The 25,343-nt window shown below is 34.2% G+C and overlaps 1 protein-coding gene across 1 annotated transcript in view; it reads left to right on the forward strand.

Annotated features, from left to right (window-relative positions):
- OTOGL (otogelin like) overlaps positions 1-25,343 on the forward strand; it is a 231,764-nt gene that overhangs the window by 201,451 nt on the left and 4,970 nt on the right. The window contains exons 46-58 of the mRNA XM_055095938.2: positions 1,186-1,327; positions 2,245-2,430; positions 4,652-4,864; positions 5,332-5,436; positions 5,720-5,827; positions 7,162-7,263; positions 7,585-7,689; positions 7,774-7,814; positions 15,573-15,636; positions 16,562-16,740; positions 17,205-17,309; positions 19,566-19,685; positions 21,014-21,059. Coding sequence (XP_054951913.1) covers positions 1,186-1,327; positions 2,245-2,430; positions 4,652-4,864; positions 5,332-5,436; positions 5,720-5,827; positions 7,162-7,263; positions 7,585-7,689; positions 7,774-7,814; positions 15,573-15,636; positions 16,562-16,740; positions 17,205-17,309; positions 19,566-19,685; positions 21,014-21,059 — 1,516 coding nt within the window. The remainder of the gene's footprint in view (positions 1-1,185; positions 1,328-2,244; positions 2,431-4,651; positions 4,865-5,331; positions 5,437-5,719; positions 5,828-7,161; positions 7,264-7,584; positions 7,690-7,773; positions 7,815-15,572; positions 15,637-16,561; positions 16,741-17,204; positions 17,310-19,565; positions 19,686-21,013; positions 21,060-25,343) is intronic.

Genomic DNA, 25,343 nt, shown 5'->3' on the forward strand with positions numbered 1-25,343 from the left:
TCTAATGTTATTCAACTGCTAGTGGATATTCAGTTTTCCCAGCACTATTTATTGGAGATACTTTTCTTTCCCCATTGTGTACTCTTGGCACCTTTGTCAAAAATCAGTTGGCTGGCTGTAAATGTGTGGATTTATTTCTGGGTCTCTGTTCTGTGTCCCATAGGCCTATATGTCTGTTTTCTTGCCATTGTGTTTTGTTGTTGTTGTTGTTGTTTTGTTTGTTTGTGTTTGAGATACAGTCTCACTCTGTTGCCAGGCTGGAGCACAGTGGTGCGATCTCGGCTCACTGCAACCTCTGCCTCCCGGGTTCAAGTGATTCTCCTGCCTCAGCCTCTGGAGTAGCTGGGATTACAGGCACACGCCACCACACCTGGCTAATTTTTGTATTTTTAGTAGAGACGGAGTTTCACCATGTTGGCCAGGATGGTGTGAATCTCTTGACCTCGTGATCCACCCGCCTCAGCCTCCCAAGCCATTGGTTTTTATAGATACAGACCCTGAAGAAAAATAGATGGACTATGAAAAAATACTATTTTTATCGGATACTTTGGCCTGTGTCAGAATTTGGCATCTGAATTTAGATACTTAGTATGTGCCTGTTGAATAATGAGTTGAGAGAAAAATGGAATAAATATTGTCACATGCTGCATTATTTATATTTCAGGTGTCTCTAGATCAAAATGGAACATATTCTATAGGAAAAAATGAGTAAATTGAGGTGTGCCAATTTTTATAAATTATGTAACTAATATTGAATGTTAATAAAAGTTTTGAGAAGCATTTGTAACTTTATTTAATAAGCAATGCTGTATACCATTAGAGAATGCTTTGTGAGCTTCCAATTTAATCTATAATTTTTCAAACTCTTATTCAGTATATGGAAAAGGCAATTGTAGCCCACAGTGGATATTAGAAATAAATTTTTTCTTGGCTCCACATACTCTGTTTTCTTTTCCATCTTTATAAGAAAGATTTGTGTAGATTAGTGCAGATGGTATTTGTCTTATTTAAATGTGTTTAGAGTGATGTTTAATATTAAGAATTTTTGAAAATGTGAAGTCTATGATGAAGTATAATGAATATTAACTTGCTACCCTTTGATTCTCCAAATAATCTTAGTCTAGCTTAGGGCTTTCAGAGAAATAAAACAATATAACTTATTTCAAGGCAAAAATGTTTCTCTAGGTTTCACCGGAAGACTTTTGTGAAAAGATGTGGATCAATTATACCTATTTTTGGAACTATGAATGTGATGCACTTTCTGCATATGTGGCTCTGTGCAACAAGTTTGATATCTGTATTCAGTGGAGAACACCTGATTACTGCTGTGAGTAACTGTTAACTGAATAATATTTTTCCATCATAAATAAATTTCACTTTTGCAATCACTTCTTTCCTTCTTTTTCTTTTTTTATCATGAACTAATTTAGTAAGCATAAAATGCACAGAAGAAGCTATGACAAACACAAGTTACATCACTTGATTTCAGAAATAAAACAGTCACACATGAAGCTCCCTTTGTGCCTTCTCCAGCCCTTCCCTTTCTCTTTTCCCTGAGAGGTAATCACTATTCAAGAGGGGCATTGCTGATTCATCGGGAATGTGTGTCATCTCCAATTTCACTAGACACTGTCAAATTGTTCTCCACTAAGATTATACCATTTATAACCCCACCATCTGAGCATTTAATTTTTAATAGTATGACTTTTTACAATCATTGACAATCCACAAGGATTTTCTAAAACATCATTTATAAACTGCTCACCAATAGTAATTTATTTTGACAGTGAAGGATCAAACCTAAATATACAACATTTTTCTTTTTTATGATTTGGTTGAGTTATATACTGAAAGTGTATTTCGGTTATAATTCTGAGTAGACTGTTATCTCTTACTGCACAGAGCAATAATTTCATAATAGTTGATTGTATATTTATGCCAACCAGACTTGGGCTGCCTGTTGGTGATATTTATTTGTTATACATCTGATAAGCGTTTCCTACCATAACAGCTAATCCTAGCAGACCCTTAGAAAATGTTTAAAAATTACAAAAAATGCAAAAAACAAACACATTGATGCCTTTGTTTCTGATTTCTGGTTACAGAGTAAATGAAAAATGGACTTTGAAGAGACTAAAATTTGCAAAATATATTTTCTAAAAGAAATCTGACATTTCTTTCTTTTACTAGAATTTAAATAGGTTACTTTTATCTTTAGCAAATTTTGTCTCCTATTCTTCAAAGCCCTGAGTTGCCCAGAGGGGAAGGAATATCAACCCTGTGTGCGACCTTGTGAAGCAAGAACGTGCCTGAACCAATGGTTCTATGGACACACTTCTTGTTTGAACCTAAGAGAAGACTGTGTGTGCAAAGATGGAACTATTCTTCACAGGCCACATTCAACCCAGTGCATTCCAGAGAAAGAGTGTGGTAAGACACAAAGTACAAAATGACTTCTCAGGAATCCGGCAAACAAAAACATTTTTTAGATATTGCAGAGATGTGCTAACAAAGGTTTATCAAAGACAGCCTGTGTTGGAAAGGAAATGAGTTTGTTTGTAGTTTGATTTTAATATGATTTCAAGAGAAGTTAATTGTTACAAAAGCTTCAGTGGTAATGTGTTTTAATCTTTATATCTGCCCATAGTAACTGAGAAAAAGCATGGGAAATCAAGAATTAAGAGTGTGGATTATGGACTGAACTCAAAGTCAACTTAATTCATGTATTAGTTGTTCACTTTTACTCCTATGAGTCTCAGGTTATGCATCTGGAAAGTGAGGAAAATAATAGTACTTATAAGGTTAGTGTGGGGCTACATAATTTAGTAGAAAGCATTTTGCATTTGACATGGTGCCTTGAGAAAGTAAGCATGTAAGAAATGGCAGATGGTACTATTATCTGGGTACTATGATTTGGATGTGGTTTGTTCCCACCAAAACTCATGTTGAGGTTCGATCCTCCGTGTGGCAGTGCTGGGAGGTGTGGCCTAGTGGGAGGTGTCTGGATCATGGGGCCACTGCCCTCATCAATAGATAATGCCTTCTCAAGGTTGTGAGCGAGTTATTGCTCTTGTGAGACTAGATTAGTTCTAGCAGAAATGGAATCTTTCCCTAAAATACAGATTGTTATAAAGGGAGTTTCCTCCTCATATTTTATTCCTCTTCACATCTGTCCACTTCTCCTTTGACCTTCTGCCATAGTACAAGGCAGGAGAAAAACCCTCACTGGAAGCTCAGTAGATGCTGGCGCCATGCCCCTTGAACTTCCCAGCCAGCAGAAGTGTGATTAAATGAACCTCTTTTCTTTATAAACTATCCATTTTCAGGTATTCTCTTAGAGCAACACAAAATGGACGAAGATACTGGAGGAACACATCTAGTATTTGTAATTATATTTTCGAACAATGTTATTTTGTTGCATTGTCTCCATGGTGGTGGCAGATGAAAAAGTGCAAAATTGAGATGATTGCAGCACAGGAATTGTCAGTCATAGGCCTCTTCATTACGATCAAAAGAAAATGAATTGACTAATAATTAAAGAAAAAGGCAAGGAGAAGTGAAATGCATATATAGTTTCAGAAACAAGCTAGTGTTTGCCAGTATAGAAAGTATCTGTGGAAGACTTTGAGAATATACACATGTGCTTATATTTGTTCTTTAGAGATCTATGAGATTTGGTTTGATAGCAAATAGGATAAGAGTTCATTGGAGGCTGGGGATATGGTTGATAAATACATTTATCATTATTATTCCTTAAAAGAACTACTAGATGGTTGTATTTATCATAAAATAAAACTTTTACTTAAAAGTAATAGTCACTACGTAATATTTTGCCTGATTGCCTACTTTTTACTTTTAGATTTTAAAGCAGAAATATTTTGAATTTTCATATGATATAAATGTTATATGAGGTAGGGACTACCTTGTTTTCTCATCCCACTCATTTTTAACAGTTACTATTTTCAAACGAATTTAAATTTATATTATTGAATTTGATTAGGCTAAATAAATTATATTAACAGGACTTAAAATGTGTCAAAAATAATAGATAATTTCATTTATAGAAGAAGACATACAGATTTACAGATGGTTGTAAAAGGAAAGAAACTTTTTCTTTTACTTTTTTCTTTTCTTTCTTTCTTTCTTTCTTTCTTTTTTTTTTTTGAGACAGGATCTACTCTGTTGCACAGGCTTGAGTACAGTGGTCATAGCTCACTGAGACCTCAAACTCTGGGCCTCCAGTGATCCTCCCACCTTAGCTTCCTGAGTAGCTGGGACTACAGGCATGCCACTACACTTCGCTAATTATTTTTCTTTTTGGTAGAGACAAGGTCTTACTCTGTTGCCCAGGCTGGTCTCAAACTCCTGGCCTGAAGCAGTCCTCCCTCCTCAGCCTCCCAAAGTGCTGGGATTATAGGCACGAGCCACTGCATCTGACCAGGAAAAAAATATTTTCTGTGGACTAAGTATAAACTTTCATTAAAGAAAAATGTAAGTTAGTGGTGATGAAAGAGAAATCTGAGAAAAACAATAGACTTGTGACACATCATCATGTCACTGGGCCATGTCACAGTCTGAAACCAAAACATGGTGGCATGATTTATTTTAGTGCCCAGGTTTTGAATGTTATAATACTGTTCATCTTTTTAAGCATGCACTGATAGTGAAGACCAACCCCGCACTGCTGGGGAGATTTGGAATGGGGGCATTGATGAATGCGCTCTATACAAATGTTTGGAGAATGGAAGCATTATCCCTATAGAACCTGACTGTGATGAAGAGCCCATGCCAGTTTGTGAACGAGAAGCTGAAGTTGTCATGGGCATCATTGATAAATGGACCTGCTGTTCAAAGGAAGTTTGTGGTATGTATGCAGAAGCCTTATAGTCAATTGATTCCACAAAATATGTTGATATTCTTTGTGAAAAAGCAGAGCATATATAATGCTTTGTATTTTTAAAAAAGGGCCATAAATGTCATTTTCTCAAAGCAAGTTTTGTTTCATTACAATTCTGTTGAATACACATGAAAAACTCTGGCTATTCACAGTTAATAACACTCAACAAAACATGAGAAGAGGAAAGATCTGGAAATCTTTGATGTATGAATCAAGGGTGAAAGACAATAATAGAAAAATGTCAAAGCTGCTGCATTTTCATATATGGCCCACTTTGTTAGCTGAATGGGTTAACTGCAGTGTAAAAACATGCATAATGAGAGTCATTTCCCCTCTTTGAGTTTCCTGCCTTGAGTTGGCAGTCATTTCCCTGCTTTGAGTTGGCAGATTTTAGTTGTGTTCACTAATATTTTAACAGTTTTTCTTATTTATAGGATGTGACACGACTTTGTGTGAAACTACCATTCCAACATGTACAAATAGTCAAAAATTGATTGTTGGCCACAGTCCTCTTTCTTGCTGTCCACAGTACAAATGTGGTAAGTAATCAATATAGAAAATTAAGAGTGAGGTTCATTGTTCATTCGGAACAGTGAATTAGATTCTCATTCATTGTGTCTCCAAGAGAATTATTTATTATAAAAATTGCGGACTTGTCTTGCTAATTTTTTAAACCTGGTATATATCTTTCATATATATGTATATATATATGATTAAGAACTTTAAAATAAGTTATTTATTACTAAATTCAAAGAGAGGTAAACACTATGTCATTTTTTTATTATGCTATACAAATTTTCTAATTTAATTGTGTTTCTGCAGATTGTGACCCATTGAAATGCCCCAGTATTTCAACACCAGAATGCAGAGAAGACCAATTCATGATTCAAGTTCAACAGGAAGAACCTTGTTGTTTTTCCCCTTTTTGTGGTGAGTATTGTAGAGATAATTTCTTGGAAGAAGAGAAAGGATCTAGGAAAAAAATCTCTTATTTGATGTGAATTTTATGACACTGATGGTAAGCAATATTCTGATGTTATACGAATTCAACTGAATGAGAACTGTTGTAAAGAAAGTATGACATTTTAAATGACTAGACAATCATAATAAATACCTTCCCCCATCAACAAAAACTACATACATCAGTCCAAATATGACCAAGATATTTAAATCAAGCTTTTTAAATAAGGCCAATACCTAATTTTTTCGAAGAAAAATTTAGCACTGGCTTTCCTTGAAGAACCAACTTGAATAATGGGCTCTGCTAAGACTTTATAGGATGTCTTTAAAACTTCATGTCCTGTATATCATGTTTGAGGTATGATGATCTCAAAAAAGAATGGCAGAAAGAAAGAGTGACTGGAAAATGACTGGAGCTAAATATTCTGCCTGGTGAACTGAATATTGAAATATAAAGAATTCTCTAATTTTTTTTCAAATGAATCATTGTATCCAAGATTGCTTGGCGATTAATGTAGGTTTCAGAAGTAATCAAAACAATTTCTTTGCATCAGTTAAGATTCATTGACTGCAAGTGGCAAAACTGATTGATTCTGGCTAGCTTTAGCACAACCTGTTATTGGAAGAATCTGGGGAAGTAGGACCAAAATGAAGCAGAACAGTCAAGCCCTAGGAAGGAGAGAAACCAGCTGTTCTAGGTAGAAGTTACTAATGATTGAGCCAACTTTATTTTTTTCTTCAGTTGATGTGTCTCTATATATGACTCAAATTCCATCCAAAGGGATTCCGATTACTCCTATGTGGGTTGTTTCTACAGAGTGGCCTGGTTGACGCACCTTTAAAGATAGTCACTCAAAAAGGTGTAGGTGGTGCATTTCCTCAAGGTCATTCAGAGACTAGTTATCAAAGGTGGGAGGGCATGCTGAAGCAGCCCAAAAGAACAAATGCCTACGACATTTTCATCCCTAAATGAGAGTAATCAATGATAGTGAATTAAGAAAACATAAATATAATAAATAAACAAGTGACCTTTTGATTCTAATGAGAACAAATTACCTAGGAAATCTGAATGTTCTACCTTTCTGGTAAGATGGTGTTCTATATGTCACTGTGCTTGGAAATCATAAGGCAATATACTCAGCGAGTATTATTATTTTTATGGCCAAATAAGGAAATATACCTTGTGTTTCTTTTACTATTTTCTTAAACAAAATTGATTTGATTTATGTATGGTAATTTAAACTCATATTATAATTCATGGTTTTTAGCTCAGCTGTGATTTTTGGCTTCTTGTTTTACCTTAGTTTGTGAATCTTGCACCAAACCTGTTCCACTATGTCATGATGGGGAATTTCTCACAGTAGATCTTAATAGCACACACTTCTGTTGTCCTCAGTATTACTGTGGTAAGTGTATATTAACTATTCTAAAATATTTAGATGTGTTCAATGTTTAAGAAGCCCAGTGCATCTTAGTTGGCTGTTACATCAGACCCTTTTTCAAAGTTTTTCATTTGATGAGCTATCCTAGCACCAGTACTCTTTTTGTACCTGTTTATATGTCAATTGTTTTATCTTCACCAACACATGGCAATCTGATGGTGGGAGAGGTAGCACTTGGGAAATATGAATCCATGCATTAATGTAATGGCAGTGAACTAAATGGTAGGTAATGAGAAATGGCAACTCTATAAAATTCATCTTTACCCATGTAATTTTTCTTTTTAGTATGTGAGCCAAACCTTTGTCCTATGCCATTACTCAACTGTGCAGAAGATATGAATCTTGTGAAAGAAAATGTATCTGGTCAATGTTGCCCAACATGGCACTGTGGTAACTAATTTTCATATTTTAAGGTTTCATTATAATAAGTTAATTATTTTGATCAATGTAAATATGTTGATTTTTGCCTTTTAGAATGTAACTGTGAAAACCTTGTTATGCCAACTTGTGAAGTGGTAAGAACACATATTTTGATTGACTTGTCATATTTATTTAAATCTGTTTATTCTTCCTTTATCTCTCTCATTTCTAAATTCTTCTTAGAGTTAATAAAATTACCCACATTAAATTGTACTAAAGTAGATTAAAATAATGTGCTCTGATATTAGGAAATAGTCAATAAGTTATATTTTAGTTGAGATAGGAAAGTACAATACATTATTTTTTAACTGCTGATAGAATCTGCTAATCTTATATCTACTTCAGTTCCCTGTATTAAAATGAAGCAAAATACTGAAAAAAATTATCTTAATATTGAGTGGTGTTGCTAATGATTCTTTAAGAAAGTGAGCTAATAATGCCTCTGTTGTAGAGGAGAAGGGGGTATAAACATGGAACAGCCTGTTTCTTCTTAAGCGTTATCTGCGAACATGTAAACCTTATAGAAATTTCAAATATTTAATTTTTAGAAATAACTAGGATAACTCTGGTGTCACTTATTTAATCCTTAAATGTATCCCGTGGTACTTTACAAGTCTTTGTTTTCTTTAACTATCTTCATGATATGCTGATAAGGCTTGAGAAAGACAATATATTCCTGGTGCTATTTATTAGAGAAGACAACGTTTTATTTCACAAAGACATTTTACTTTTCTTTTCCTTCTCAAACAATGTGTACACTTAGAGAATTCTTTCAGAATCTCCAGTTCAAAGCTATATTATGAAGAATGAATGAGGTACTTTTTAAAGTAAAAGAACTCTTCCTAGGATGACACTGTTTTATTTAAAAAGCATTAATCCAACATTTGCTTTAATGATGCTTTCATCTATGGTTTACAGAGAATGTTTAAACTTTACAAATGACTTTCATAATAATTCTCTCATTTGATTATTTTGTGTGTACACTTTATATACATCTACACAAGAGCAGAATTATGATGCCATGTATTTCTCTAGTCCTTCACAGTTACATAACATATTCAGTATACTATCTTATTGAATCTTTACCAAGTCAGCACTTTAGCTCATTTTATAAATGAGAAAGATGAGGTCTAAGGGAATAAATTATTGACTAAGCTTTTCAGGATTCTAACAAAGGATTGCTTTTTGTGTGTATATGTTTGCATATTCCTTATTCTTTCTACTTTGCCTTAACTCTTTATTTCCCTTAGAAAATGTAGCCAAGGCACAACTTGAAACAAGAATGAAAGAGAGTGTGAGACTGCCTTGTTTCTACCTTTCTCTAGCTGTGGCTCACTTAGGCAGTAAAGAAATTAATATAATTTAAATGCGTAGTATCTGACATATAGGAAGGGCTCATTCAGTATTAGTTATAAGTATTAGTTTTTTTTGACACATTAAAACGTAAATTTCTTAATTTTTTTCCCTTTACAAGTCTGACCTAGCCCTTTTCTACTTTCTATCTTTTTTCTGGGACACATAGGTTGGTTTGTTTCTCTCACTCCCTCTCTCTCCCCCTCTCTCCCACTCTCTCTCCCCCTCTCTCCCACTCTCTCTCCCCCTCTCTCCCCCTCTCTCCCCCTCTCTCCCCCTCTCTCCCCCTCTCTTTCCCCCTCTCTCCCCGTCTCTCCCCATCTCTCCCTGTCTCTCCCCCCTCCCCTTTTCTCCCCCTCTCTCCCCCCCCCTTGCTCTTTCCCTCTCTCTCCTCTCTCTCCCTCTCTCCCTCTCACTCTCCTTTCTTTCTTGTCTTGCTCTGTCACCAGGCTGGAGTGCAGTGGTGTGATCTCTGCTCACCGCAACCTCTGCCTCCCGGCTTCAAGTGATTCCCCTGCCTCAGCCTCCTGAGTAGCTGGGACTACAGGCGTGTGCCACCACGCCCAGCTAATTTTTTGTGTTTTAGTAGAGACAGGGTTTCACCATGTTGGCCAGGATGGTTTCAATCTCCTTACCTCGTGATCTGCTCGCCTTAGACTCCCAAAATGCTGGGATTACAGGTGTGAGCCACCGCGCCTGGCTGGGACACACAGGTTTTCTAAAGGCAAACTAGAACCAGTATACAATGTTTGTGTTTAATTTTATTTTTTATTTATTTATTTTTAAAATGGACAAATATTGTATATATTTATTATGTACATGTTAATTCAAAATATGTATACATGATGGAATAGCTAAATTGAGTTAATTAACACATGCATTACCTCACAACATCATTTTTTTGTGATGAGAACACAGAATCTATTATCTTAACAATTTTTAAAAATACAATACCTTGTTACTAATGATTGTCATTATGTTTTATAATAGATCTCTTGAACTTATTTCTCCTATCTAACTGAAATTTTGCATCCTTTGGCCAACATGTCCTCAAACCCTGCTCCCCCACCCTCAGCCCTGGTAACCACCATTATACTCCCTACCTTCTGTGAGTTCAACTTTTTTAGATTCTGCATATAAATGAGATTATGTGGTATTTGTCTTTCTGGGCTTGGCTTATTCCATTTAACATAATGTCCTCCAGGTTCATCCATGTTGTCTCAAATGACAGGACTTTCTTCTTTTTCAAGGCTGTATGGTATTGCATTGTGTATATATACCACATTTTCTGTATCCATTCATCCTTTGGTGGACACTTGGGTTGATTCCATATCTTGGCTATTGTGAATAGTGCTGCAGTAAACATGGGAGTGCAGATATCTCTACAATATAGTGATTTTATTTCTTTTGGATATATACCCAGTAGTTGCTGGAATATATCCAGGAATTGCTGGATCATATAGTAATTCTATTTTTAATTTTTTGAGGAACATATATACTGTTTTTCATAATGACTATGCTAATTTACATTCCCACCAACAGCATGCAGGGTTTCTTTTTCTGCATCTTCACAAACACTTGCTATCTTTTGTCTTCTTGATAATGACCATTCTAACAGGTATGAGGTGATATTTCATTATGGATTTAATTTGCATTTCCCTGATTACTAACATTAAGCATTTTAAAATATACTTCTTGGCCATTTATATGTTTTCTTTTGTAAAATGCCTATTCAGGTCCTTTGCCCATTTTAAAAATCAGCTTATTTGTTTTTCCTGATATTGAGTTGTTTGAGTTCTTATATATTTTGGATATTAACCCATTATTTGATGTATAGTTTTCAAATATATTCTCTCACTCTGTAGATTGTCTCTTCACTCTGTTGATTGTTTCCTTTGCTGTGCAGAAGCTTATTAGCTTGCTATACTCCCATTTGTCCATTTTTCTTTTGTTGTTTCTACATTTGGGTTCACAGCCAAAAAAATCATTGCTGAGACCAATATCCTGGAGCTTTTCCTCTATATTTTCTTCTAGTGGTTTTATAGTTTCAAGAATTACAGTTAAGTCTTTAATCCCCTTGGAGTTAATTTTTGTATGTTGTGTGAGATAATGGTCTAATATAATTTGTCCGAATGCGGACATGCAATTGTTCCAACATCATTTATTGAATAGACTATCCTTTTCCTATTGTTTGTTCTTGGTAACTTTGTCGAAAATTAATTGGCCATAATTCATGGATTGATTTCTGGATTCTCTATTCTGTTTTATTGGTCTATGTGTCTGTTTTTATGCTGGTACCATGCTGTTTTGATTACTGCAGCTTTGTAGTACATTTTGAAGTCAGGTAACATGATGCTGCCAGCTGTGTTCTTTTTGTTCAAGATTGCTTTGGCTATTTGGTGTCTTTTGTGGTGTTAAGCAAATTTGAGGATTGTTTTATCTATCTCTGTAAAAAATGTCACTGGAATTTTAACAAGGTTGCATTGAATCTGTAGAGCAATTTGAGTAGTATAGATATCTTAACAATAAAATTTGGGGAGCACATTAAAACATAATTTCTTAAATTATTTTGTTATATTTGATTACAAATTAAACATGATGCTCAGAATGTTAATCACATTATAGAGATCATTATGAAGAAGTTTCCAGAGATGGCAACCATCAAGAAAAGCTTGGAAGAATGTGATAGGTTAACAATAATGGATGAAAGCAGTTGAACTATTTCAGACAGGGGCTAATAGAAACAGAAGTAAATTCACAAAGCTATGAGGTAATAGATGTATGCTGAAAAATAATAATCATAAAACCCTCTCTCTCACCTAGAGAAATAGCTAACTGAAGGAAGAATGAGATATAAAAATCTATACAAATTGGTATATTTGGGGAGGGTTTTATTTTTTATTTTTATTTTCTAGAGACAGAGTCTGGCTCTGTTGCTTAGACTGAAATGCAGTGGCACAATCATAGCATCATTGAACTCCTAGGCTCAAGTGATTCTCCCGCCTTGGCCTCCCAAAATGCTAGCATTACAGGTGTGAGCCACTGCACCTGGCCAAGAGGGCTTTAAAGGCAAGGCTGAGGAATTCAGATTTTATTTATTCAATTATTATTTTCATTTATTTCTTCAACCAACATTTGTTGAAGATAAGTTATGGGCAGTCATCATGCCAGACACTTGAAAAAACACAATCCTACCCTGAGGATCTCTGTGCAAATTTTATTATGATAGGAGATGGAAAGAGTCCTGTATAAGATGAAAATCATGATGAAAATGGTGTTTGAGGGAGATGTTTCTATTTGTGCATAGCAGGATATGAGCACTAAAACATTAGAGGGCAGGAGATCAGCAAAGAGACTGGTATAGCCATTTACGAATGAACATCTTCACTATTGTGAGGTTGGTGTGAATTTAGGAGGGCAAAATGAAAGACTGGCCTTTTGTAACAAGTTGAACAAATGTGTTGGGGGTGGGGGAGAGGGAAGAGAGAGAAAGAGAGAGAGAGAAATTGATTTAAAAACTTGAAGGTTTCAAGTCTTGCACACCAAGAATCCAAGATTACTAGGTCCTTGGACAAACATTACAATGGCCAGTGGAGCAGCTGAGAGTAGAGGTCCTGGTATTTGACTTGTAACCAGCCTCAGAGTTCCGTTTGTTTTTTTGGCCTGGAAAAAGCAAAATAGCATCTTGAGTCATTTCAACAACTTCCAATGTAACAAGAAAAACCTAGCCTTTCCTCCTATGGGATTTTATACTTCCTGTGTTCTAGACGCTTTGAAGCTTTTTGGAGTAGCAGTCTCTATGTTCATTCATTAACCTTGGTCTGGTTGTGACCTTAGCTCTGTTTTTTTTTTTTTTTTTCTCCTAGTGGATTTCTACCAGTCTGTACTTTCTCTTTTCTTGTGTTTTCCCTCCCCAGCATTTGTGCTAGATGCTGGCCCATCTAGCTTATTTCCAACTCAACCCTCAATGTCTGAATATTAATTATGAATCATATTTTGACATTCAGTATTCCAAGAATTTTTAAATGACTTTTATATTATTAGCATTGTGCTAGACACACAGAACGTAACTAGTAGCTTTAATATCCTTGAACATCTTACCCAAATATACATAACTCTTCATCCATGATGATCTAGTTTTAACATTCGTGGCTTTACACAAGCATTTATCTGACTCATTGTTCCTGAGTACTCACTCTGAATAGTGGCTAATGTTTGTTTCAGTGACTAAGGTGATTTTAAAAAATATCACATTAGTTTGTTCACATAGACAAATGTGTTTCAACCTGAAAAATGTATGTTAGGCCTTTGCAATTTTTTAAAATGATAACTTTATTGAATTAAATTCACATAACATACAATACATCCATTTAAAGTGTACAGTTCAATGGCTTTTAGTATATTCACTGAGTTGCATAACCATCAACACAATCAATTTTAGAAGAATTTCATCAATCCAAAAAGAAACCCTGTACCTATTGCAGTCATTCCTCATTTCTCTCCAAACTCTCCAGCCCTCAGAAATCTCTACTCTACTTTCTGTCTCTCCGTGTATTTCTGTTCTTGGTATTTCCTATAAAGAGAATTGTATAATATGTGGTCTTTTGTGTCTGGCTCTTTTTACTTAGCATAATATTTTGAAGGTTAATCCGTGTTGCTGCATGTGTCACTACTTCAGTCCTTTGTTGTTAATAATATTCTATTGTATGGATATACCTTGACATTTATCCAAATGTCAACATTTGGATATTTATCTTGGACATTTATCCAAGATGACCAACAGCACATGAGAAGATGCTTAACATCGTTAAGTATCATTTAAATACAAATCAGAACTATAGTGAGATACCACTTCACATCTTGCCCGAATATAAATAACCCTCCATGTATATTAACCCATTATATTAACTCACTAAAAAGACAAAAAATAACACATTTACAAGGCTGTGGAGAAATGGAAACCCTTATACACTACTGGTGGCAGTGTAAAATTGTGCAGCTGCTTTGGAAAACACCTTGGCTATTACTCAGAAAGGTAAACATGGAGTTATTATATAACACAACAATTTCACTCCTAAATATGTACCGATGAGAAATGAAAACATATGTCCACATAAAAACTTATACTCGAATGTTCATAGCAGCACTCTTCATAAAAGCCCAAAGTGGAAGCAGCCTAAAGTGATTTTGCTGCAGACTTTACAGGAAAGGGATGTTCATTTGGGAGTAAAAATTACCACATTTTTTCAGGTAAATATTTAGGATTGGTAGAGCAATTAAAGAGGTATTTCCTTTTGGTCAAATTGGCAACTTAGAATAAAAGCATAATTGAATACGTGGATAAGATCTGAAAGGAAATGAGCATAGAAGAGAAGGATAGAAGATTTAAGCCTAAGCTCGAGGAAACAGAGTTAACATTATGGCTTTAACTATTAAAAAACAGGTACATATGTTACCTAAAAGAGTTAGTGTAAGCCTAATACCATCTTTTTAAAGTCTTTGGAGTAGTCATGCACTGGAAGAATTCAATTTATTATTATTTTTAACTCCATTATTCTAACATTTATTTCCAGTCCCATTGGAATTGTCTAATGACTAAAGTCCTAAAATATCAAATGAATTAGTGTCCATAAGACTACTTTACAACTTACAAGGCACTATAAAAAGCAAGACATTATTAGCTTATGAGGAAAAATGCCTTTTATGTGAATGTATTGGAATCATTTATTTATGTCAAGAATAAAATTCATTTTATTACTGACGTCATATGAAAATTAAATGCATCCAGGAAAAGTCAATGCTTTAGATACAATTCTTGAAACTTTAAGCCTGGTCCTGTATTTGGTGGGAAGAATCTCTGTCAGTCCTGATAGGGCAAAGTTTGAGCATCTGTCATAGTAACAATGTACTAACAGCAAAATGCTCTATAGGACTTTCTGTGTGTCAGTCCTATTCTGAACTCTTTACACATATTGATCCATTTATTTCTCTCAACAATCCTAAGAGGCAGGCTGTATTATTATCCCCATATTGCAGATAAGGGAAGTGAGGAGCAGATTGATTAAGTAATGTGCCCTAAATTAAAAAGTTAGTAAGTTATGGAGCCAGGATTGGTGCAAAGGCAGTTCCATTCCTAAGCCTGTGCTATTAACCACTATACTATTCTCATTGTGTTGCTGATGTGTATACTATAGCAGCCTTGTGCAGATGCAGACATCAGAACCCTAGGCTGCCTTGGTAGAGCAGATCAAGAACATTTCCATGAAGCAAAGTTCCCAAGGTTGGCAAATGTTGTCTTTGATTGCCCTACAGAAGCTCAGAATCAAACAATGTGATTTTAAAGTGTCTGGCTGTGTGATAAGGGACTTATTAGATGTTATCACGGAGTATGTATGTGTGTGTGTATATATATATCAATTGTTTTATATATATAGGTTATATATATATATATATATATATAATAAGCTAAATGATAAGTAATAGTAGTATATTTTCAATAGGGAGAATTTACTGCAATAGACCATAACTTCCAGAGTGATTGTGGATGCATACAGTATCTCTGTGGTAACTATGTCTTTTGTAACTTTTAAATTATAAATGAATGTCATTAGTATCTGTTTTTCACTATTAATAAGTTAAAAATCTCATTTTTGAGACACATACATTTTAAGCCATTTGCCAGTATTTGAGTATAAAAATGTGTTATTATGTTTCAATTTCTTCTTTTGTAATATCTCTAAATGTTCTGAGAACTGAATAACAGAACAGAAATATAAATATTTTTTCAGAGGCCTCAGAGAATTTTAAAGTGGGCATTAGGCTCTTTTTAATATGTCTACATTTAATTTAAAATTATAGACATCTAAAAAGTATGACGTTATGCCCATTATATTAGTATTATTATTATTAATGTATTTTTATTAAGACAGAGTTGCTCTGTTACCCAGGCTGGAATATAGTGGCTCCATCCTAGCCCACTGCAGCCTCAAACTTCTGGGCTCGGGCAATCCTTCCACCTTAACTGCCTGAGTAGCTTGTACTACAGACATGCACCACCACACCCAGCTTTTTTTTTTTTTTTTTTGGGAAATGGGGTCTTGCTATGTTTCCCAGGCTGGTCTCAAACTTCTGGTCTCTAGCAATCCTCTCACCTTGGCCTCACAAAGTACTGGGATTATAGGCGTGAGCCACTGTGCCTGGCCAAGAGCTCATATTCTAAACTTGCTATAAAATATAGCTTTTGGAGGAAGTTCAATCATTAAACAGGAGTTGATTTTATAGATGAATTTTTATTTTATGTTAAGGAATAGTGTACTACATTTTTAAGTAAATATTGGGCCATTAAAAATACGTAGATATGAAGATCTTCATTAGTTTTGAAAAATTGGCACATCACAATGAAAACATAGACTCAAATATAAGTTCCAATGATGGATTAGTACAAAACTCAACAGTATATTTTCTTATTGACTATGTTTTCTGTTCTTAGAAAAGGATGATGTGTGTGTATTTCAAGAAGTATCAGTATTGAATCCTGGACAATCCATGATAAAGTATTTGGAAGAAGACTTTTGTTATACTATAGAGTGTCTGGAAGAAAAAGATAACCATACAGGCTTTCACACTGTGAATTTTACACTGGTGAATTGTTCAAAAAAATGTGATGTTGTAAGTATTCCTGTAATTTATTCTGGTGAGAGTTAATGCATTCAAAAATGGCAGAGTTATAGAATTTGAAATGGTGAATACCCCATTAGTTTAAAATATATATTATATAGTTCTTCAATAGTCTACTATTTTGTAATATATCTATAAAACATAGACTTTCACTTTCCTGTGCATAACCTTGAACTTCAGGAGTCTTATTATCTACAGCTTGCCAGGTTGCCTTACCTGAGCTTGTCACACCTGCTTGATGAATTTGGCTGTTAGAAGTAAAGGTTAACATCTATCTCACTTCTAATATAACCATATAAAGTCAATTATTATTGGAAGCTTCTCATATTCAACCTTAGAAATCCTTACAGTTGTCTGGAAAGAGCTTGTAATTATGTTTGGAAGAAATAACTCTCCAGAAGTAATTCATTAAAAATATTGATATGGTGTCACTAATCTAATATCATTATATGCAGCACCAGGTATATACTCCATCCCCAAGTGATTATGATTGTTGTGGTACCTGCAAAAATGTATCCTGCAAATTTCATATGGAAAATGGAACATCAGTTGTATACGCGGTATGTTTCATGGAGAGTAATGCTCTGTGCTATTTTCTGAAGGAGGAGTTCTTGAGTCAAAGTTTGGAAAATGTCCCCCCCCCACACACTGCACTGCATACAATAAACACAGTGCACCTACAGCACACAAGACACAGTTACATTTGTTACATTTTAAAGTATCTGATAATTTATGTTGTAAAGAAAAATGCTTAACTTGTGACTCAAACTTATTTTATCATAGATCTTCACTCCTTTTTTCTAGATGTAAGAAATAGGCTTTGGGAAATGCTGATCGTGAAAGAAAGGAACAATTAATATTTTTATGTGACAGCTGATTTTTGATTTCAGATAAATTAGATATTACTGTTTCTTGAATTTGAATATTTACAGATCTTTTCTAATTGAGGTTCATAGAAGACCTTAAGCCACACATAAAATTAGAATCTAGAGACAAGAAAATAGTCAGGTTCATCAGAATTCTTTACTGATCTGTAAGGAATCTTCAAGCCAAAGTTTGACAACTACTATTATTATTTTTTGCAACTTACAAAAATATAATTCTATCTCTTAAAGCAAATTAACAGAGGTATCAACAGATTAGCATAAATATAATCTATTACAGAGATAGAATTCTTTGGAATAGACAATTGACATTTTTCTAACCTATATATAAAGTACAAAAATACACTTGATATGGGGAGAAATTAGTGTCAAGGAGGAAAAAAATATATATATGTATAATACACACATATATTTTTATTATGTACAAATCAGTATTTGTTCTTTCACCCTTTCTTTTCAAAAATAAATACTTCATTTGGTTGCAAATGACATTTATAAATTTAACTCATGAATTTCTCAGCTTTGACATAATTAAATATGCAAACAAATTAGAAATACATATTTTTTTTAATGCAAAGACAAAAATACCTGAATCCAATGAGCTTATTATGTTTAAAAATATCTAAGCGCGTGTAATGTAAGGTTTCATGTCTTTAAAGTGCCTTCTCCTTTCCCAAACTGTCTTCATTACTACTGAAAATCCTTTAAGATTTTATCTATAGATTGGCCTGATACTTGATTAAACAGAAAAGCCTGTGTTTTCCCAGGTTAAATGGTTGACTATTTAGGACATGCTTCCACTTTCCTTAAGTGCTTTTAAGAGTGTAGCAGTTACTGTTCATCTGAAAATAACCATAAAGTGTCAACATCCTGATTCAGAACAGGGGTAGATGTTTGAATCATGAGTAGTAGTAAGGATAGAGTGGCAATAAAAAGCCTTATGATACAAAGTGTTTGCTTGCACAGAATTAAGTCAATTTGTCCAGCAGCACGAAAAGTAACTTGAGATTCAAAAATGTAGCCTTCTGCACCATAGCTTGCGGCCTGGGCTGATGTACAAATTTATTAAGAGAATGGCCTTAATTAATTTAAAGTAAAATCTATGAGACATTGAGAAGGCCTAGAACAACACGCCTCCCACCATGGCCAACCGTCTTAAAATAAAGTAGAATAAAATGAAAAAGAGACGAATTTTCCATCTCTTTTATGAATTTTCCTTTTTGCCTAAATGATGAAGTAATGCTGACATTAACTACTTTTATTTTTTAAATGTGAGTTATAAAATAAAAATTTAGATTAACAATTATTTCAACTGACTTTTAAATAGAAATTCTGAAATCAGGAATGAAATGGTTATTATATTTAAATATTTCTTGAAAGAATAGGGATAAATTTTAAAATAATGTAGGGTATACATAATTAGAATCACAAGCCAATAAACACTGTTATTTAAATATTTCTTTAAACTTTTTGGCAATAAGGGAGTAGAAGGAAGAATAAACACGTCTCAAGGAAGGAGGTATATAAGTAATATGATTTGTTGTTTTATAATTAGTGAGGAAATATTAGAGCAAGACCTTTGACACTTGGTTAAATTAGATAATTTTGTAGTAGAAACAGATACCTATTTGCTTCTTCACTCTCTATTATTTTATTTCACATTTACCTCTCACTTCTAGTATGAAACCTAGCATATACAAACACACCATACATGTGTATGTATTTTTATCATTTTAGATAAGTATACACTATACACGTATATGTATTTTTAATCATTTTAGATAAACTTAGGGTCATTTTCAGATGGAACATTTTGTGTCACAAGAAGCCTTTGCATCTTGATTTGACTTTTTATTCAATAGAATAATATTGTACTTAATAAATACAGCAGATTTTAATATGCTAAATAGTAACTTTCTTTTTGATTTTTAGGTAGGGAGTACCTGGCACTACAATTGCACCACATATGAATGTGTTAAAACTGATGAAGGAGCAATAATTCTGAACTACACTATGGTCTGTCCCCCTTTTAATGAGACTGAATGCAAAATGGTTTGTACTTTGCTGTATCTAAGAAAATTTAGTATTATATAATTTAGAAAATATACATTAGTGTTTTCTAAGGTCATACTTTCATTGTGGCTTATACATAATGGTGAATGTGTTATTTTCATGAATGAATAAAAGCTCTGTTCTATTTTTCCCATTTGAAACTTTGAGTTATATACGGCGTTCCAGATAATTCTGTCTTTGAATAGATACTTTGCAATCGTTGGGTTTTTATCTATAGATCCAAAGATTATAGAAAAATCATTTGGTTAGCAGACTTGGCCTTCCCTTTAATATGGATTAATAAGCTAAGGAATCAGAGCTTGGCCAATTTTCTTTCTTAAACAAACAGTGAGATTTTTGATGTCATTCAACTTTAATGCATGCTGGCCTGTATGACGTTTGCCCTAGCTTTTCTGGTCACAGGTCACTTAAAAATTTAGTACAAGTCACAGGATTGCCTATTCTTATGTTTTGCTCTATCAATTTCCCTATTCTCTCAGAGAAGAGTTTACTGGAAAAGTAGATTTGTGAACATAATATAATTTTTATTTCGCAAGAGTTTTGTAGCTTTATTTATTTAGACAATAATAATTTCTAATGAAAACTAGGCTTTGTTCCGTTGTATAGAGAAATAGTACAGTCTAGTCTCATTGATTTTTTTTCAGGATGTACCTTTTCAATGATGACGGCTGGCTGGCTAGCTAGATATAACACGTACTAAAGTCACAGAATTTCAGCTCTGGAAAAAACTTTGGCATCATCTTGTTTCACAGACTAATATTTATAGCGTAAATCATTCTCTTATTTCAATTGCAGTTAGTAGGTTGCTAAAGCAATTAGTAATTCTTGTAAAAATTTAGTCTTAGACAAGAGTCCTTCCAAGGAAGGAAATATTTTTTCATAAAAACTATCAAAGAAAAAGATGTACAATTTTAACATTCAGTTATATTCAGAAACTCAAGTCAAATGGAAGTAGTTTAGGTTATTTCAAGGAGTTGAAAATATATAATGGTCATTATTTAGAATAGCTGTTATTATTTTGTTTTAGTAAGAATATTTTGTGGCATTTAAAGTGTCCTTTTAAGTAGAATAATCCTTTTACACTTTTCCATAGTACCAATGTATAAATAATGTAATTTTAAACAAAATATCTACTCCAGATTTTAAAAACAAGTTCTTTTTAGTAATAGTTAAATTCCAACTATTTTTCTATAAAGGCTTTGTGGTATTTGATAAAAGTTTTAGAAAAGTTAGTTTTCTTTTTCTAGTATAAGAGAACATGGAAGAACACCATATTCTTTGACTTTATTGCTTTTTTCTCTTTCTAGAATGAAGGGATTGTGAAGCTTTATAATGAAGGCTGTTGCAAGATCTGTAAGTGAGAGCATATTCCATGCATTTACTTGATAGATTAGTTTTAATTGCTCATAGTGATTATGGTTTTTCTCACAAAATTCAATTCCTATGATGCAAAGAGAGAAACAAATTTTATAAAATATTTTTGTATCATATGTTTTTTGTATCATATGGTTAATAATTTTGTAATTTAGTCTTTAACTTAAAGGTTTTTGTATCATATGGTTAATAATTTTATAAATTAGTCTTTAACTTCTGGAGTGTAAAGAAAGTGTTTTCATTTAGATTAATTTTAATTTAAATATTAATTTTTTTATTGTGGCATATTACAAAAGGTATTTCATAAGATTTCAGTATATTTAAAATTTAAAAATGTTTTGTGATCATATTTGTTTGAACCATGCTGAACTTAAACAAGTAGATTACAGTTAGAATGGCATTGTGGCTCCAAAAACAACATACGGGTGCAGTATTTTTCAAACCTGTTTGAGTAAGTATATAGTTTTGTACAATAAATTTGGATAATATTTTAGTAAATAATATTTATATCCTTTTCATAAAAGTTCTCATAATTATTTTCATAATTAAAGCTATCTGAATGCAATATATTTTTTATTAGCTTGGATTATAAGGTTTATTTCATAGTAATTTTTTTTTTTTTTAGTGAGATGGAGTTTTGCTCTATTGCCCAGGCCGGGGCATAGTGGCATGATCTTAGCTCGCTGCAACCTCTGCCTGCCGGGTCCAAGCAATTCTCAGGCCTCAGCCTCCTGAGTAGCTGGGATTACATGCATGCACCATCACGTCCGGCTAATTTTTATATTTTTAGTAGAGATGGGGTTTCAGTGTTGGCCAGGTTGGCCTCAAACTCCTGGCCTCAAGTGATCTGCCCACTTCGGCCTCCCAAAGTGCTGGGATTACTATTTCATACTAATTTTGAATAATTTTAAGGACTGAAATAGAATAGAGGGTTTTCCATGAAACCACATTTATTTTTTCTTTTTAAAGTGTTTGTGAATTTATCTCAATATAAAAATAGAAATTTTGAGAAAATTAGCATAGACAGTAATTTTAAAATTTAAAGAAGCTTTTAGGAAAGGGGCACAACAAAGTTCAGTTTAATAATACCATGCTGTAATCACAGCACTTTGGGAGGCCAAGTTGGGTGGATGACAAGGTCAGAAGATCGAGACCATCCTGGCCAACATGGTGAAACCCCGTCTCTACTAAAAATACAAAAATTAGCTGGACATAGCAGCATGTGCCTGTGATCCCAGCTACTTGGGAGGCTGAGGCAGGAGAATCACTTGAACCCGAGAGGCGGAGGTTACAGTGAGCCAAGATCACGCCACTGCACTCCAGCCTGGTGACAGAGCTAGACTCTGTCTCCAAAACAAACAAACAAACAAACAAACAAACAAACAAACAAACTGTGGTATAGGGCCAGATTCTTAGATATGAACTGACATACATCTTGAGGAAGATTTCTGAATTTCTTTCATGAAAGACTAAATCCCATAAATATGTAAGAGTAGTCTTATATTTTTAGATATGTAGAGTCATACTGAACAGAATATTAGAATGTATTAAAATATTAATACAAATACTATGTAATATATACTATCTATATACAATATATAATATGTAATATATTATAATTTATTACCACCAAAATCCAATGAAATAGGTTCTGACATTAGCTTGATTTTCCACTTAGTGGGGTTAAATAATTTGTCCAAGTCATACCTCTTGTAAGTGATAATGCTAGGAATCTACTGCAGGTCTGATTTCCCGTCCTGCTTCTTAACTCTTCATGGTATTCTGGAACATTGCCAGGACAAGTTTTAGGAGAGGGCAGAGGCTGAATGATAAGCTCTGCTGAAGTGGCAGGGCTAGAATGACTGAATTTTTATTTACATAATGTCTAAAAAGCCAAACTCAATGCACACATACACACCGACAACAAGCAAAAAAGTCCAACATAGGATGGCCTGACATCTAATTTGTTATGATATTAGTTTGCAGGGCTGCTGTAACAAACCAAAAAGTGGTTGGAAATAGAAATTTATGGAGATTAGGACTCCAAAACCAAGATGTCAGCAGGGCTCATTCCTTGGAGGTATTATGAGAGAGAGATCTGCTCCAAACCTCTTTCCTTGGCATGTAGATGGCCATCTTCATGCTCACATGTTGTTTTTCCTGTATGTGTGTCTAACTCCAGATTTCCACTTTTTACGTGAACACCAGTAATATTGAATTAGCACCTCCTAATGATCTCATTTTTGCTCAATTATCCCTGCAAAGATCTTGTGTCCAAATAAGATCACATTCTAAGATACACAGGCATTTTAAGACACAATTCAACCCATGATAATTATATTGCAAAGACTTTTAGGGATAGTATAATATAACCTATATATTTTTAATTACTAAGGCTTTAATTAGATACACACTGATTAAAAACATTCTGTTCATTAGAAATAAGCACGTTTTCATTCAGAATTCTCTAAATCAAATATAAACTAATATGAATCAAATAGTCATTGTATCAGGGACTCAAGGAATGAAATTTAGCTTTAGAATATGAGGAAATTTAAGATTTCACTTTTTTTTTTCCATCTTCTTCTTCAGAGTCTAGACTCTTCCTTAGGTATGAGATGCAGGAATAGAGTCACATGGCAATGTTAAGGGCCTGGCTTCTGTATCCCCATGTTAATTATTAGGGAAGTGAGTACAGTTATGTTATCTCAGGGCAGACAGGGGAATATCTCTGTGACTAATCATATGAATGACCACTATGGCCTGCCACACACTGACACTCTATTAAGCACATTGCTGACAGGACCACACCTAATCCTCACAACAGTTCTGGAAGGCAGGTATGTTTTCCCTACAGATGAGAAATAGAAGGTTCAGAGAGAAGCTGATCATAGTAGTAAATAATAAATTTAGGCCTGTCCAGTATCTGGGCCCAGGATCTTTCAACTCTGCTAAGTTCTTTGAAGTTGCAGAATAATAACAAGCCACTTCAGTTTCTCTCATCTGACGTGAAAGGACTCGTAATGTAGTTTCTGCTGGCACATTAGAAAACCCTTTCCTGCCGCCTTTGCTTTCTGAAGACTAGGCTGTGTTGAAGAGACTGTGGAGGTTGGATACTATTGCAGGCTCTGTGTTGAATAAAATCTGTTACAATAAAGTTTTTGAGGAATGAATTAGAAATGACTTTTGGTACAAACAAACTCAGCTAACGATAAATTATTGCTGCCCTGGTTTCATTTACTGAATGAATTAACTCGTTGGGTTTTTACTGGGTGCCTACATGACAAACATCTTTTTAGCCACTGGGACCATAATAGTGAATGAAGCAATATCTGCATGGAGTGTGCTCATTATCAAGAAGGGGAAGAAACACTGAACCCATAAATATATTCTAATATGTCATTTAGTGATGAGTGGTATAAAGAAAAATAATGTAGAATAAAAGGAATGGAGAATGAGAGGAGCTGGGTTGCTAACTTAAGCGGGGGCTTAGAAAATGCCTTGGTGATGAGGCGTCATTTGAGTAGAGACTGAGTGTCCTTGGGAAGCCACCCACATGGTGAAGAGTGTTCAAAGTGGAGGAAATAGCAAAATGTGGCTATTGCACGGAAAGTGAGAGGAGGAAGGTGATAGAAAGAAGAGGGTGAGGCATCTTATAGGTCATGGTAAAGATGATTTTTTTCATTGACTATTCTTTATTCTTGAACTTATGTAAGAATGGAAGGGCTAAGGAAATAATCATTGAGTGAAAGCACCATAAGGGGCAGAACAGCCTGCACTCAACCAACAGCACTGAGCCTCGAGTCACACCATGAGCAAGAGGTTAGTGACAAGAGATAGAACCAGCATAGGAGACTGAGGAGGAGCCATGAGTGAGACAGGATGAAAACCAAACCAGGTGAGCTCAGGAAGCCAAGTATGGAGGGTGCATTAAAGAGTGTGTTGTGCACATGTACCCTAAAACTTAAAGTATAATAATAATAAAATTAAAAAAAAAGAGGACAGAGTGACGGACTGGGTCAAATACTGCTGAGAAGTCAGATAGGGTGAGAACTGAGAGATGATCTTGAAATTTAGCAATTTGGAGGTCATGAGTGACCTTGAGGACAGTAACCCTTCAGTCAATCTTAGCTACCCATCTCTCCTTCAAGCAGAGTAGCTTAATCTTTATCTATTTTACATGTTGAGATTGTTTTAAATTAGGATTTCATGGCTAAATGTATTTGAAAATTGGGATATAAGTTCACTCTTTTGTAAGTAAGG

Source organism: Pan paniscus, chromosome 10 (assembly GCF_029289425.2).
Source record: "Pan paniscus chromosome 10, NHGRI_mPanPan1-v2.0_pri, whole genome shotgun sequence".
NCBI lineage: Eukaryota > Metazoa > Chordata > Mammalia > Primates > Hominidae > Pan > Pan paniscus.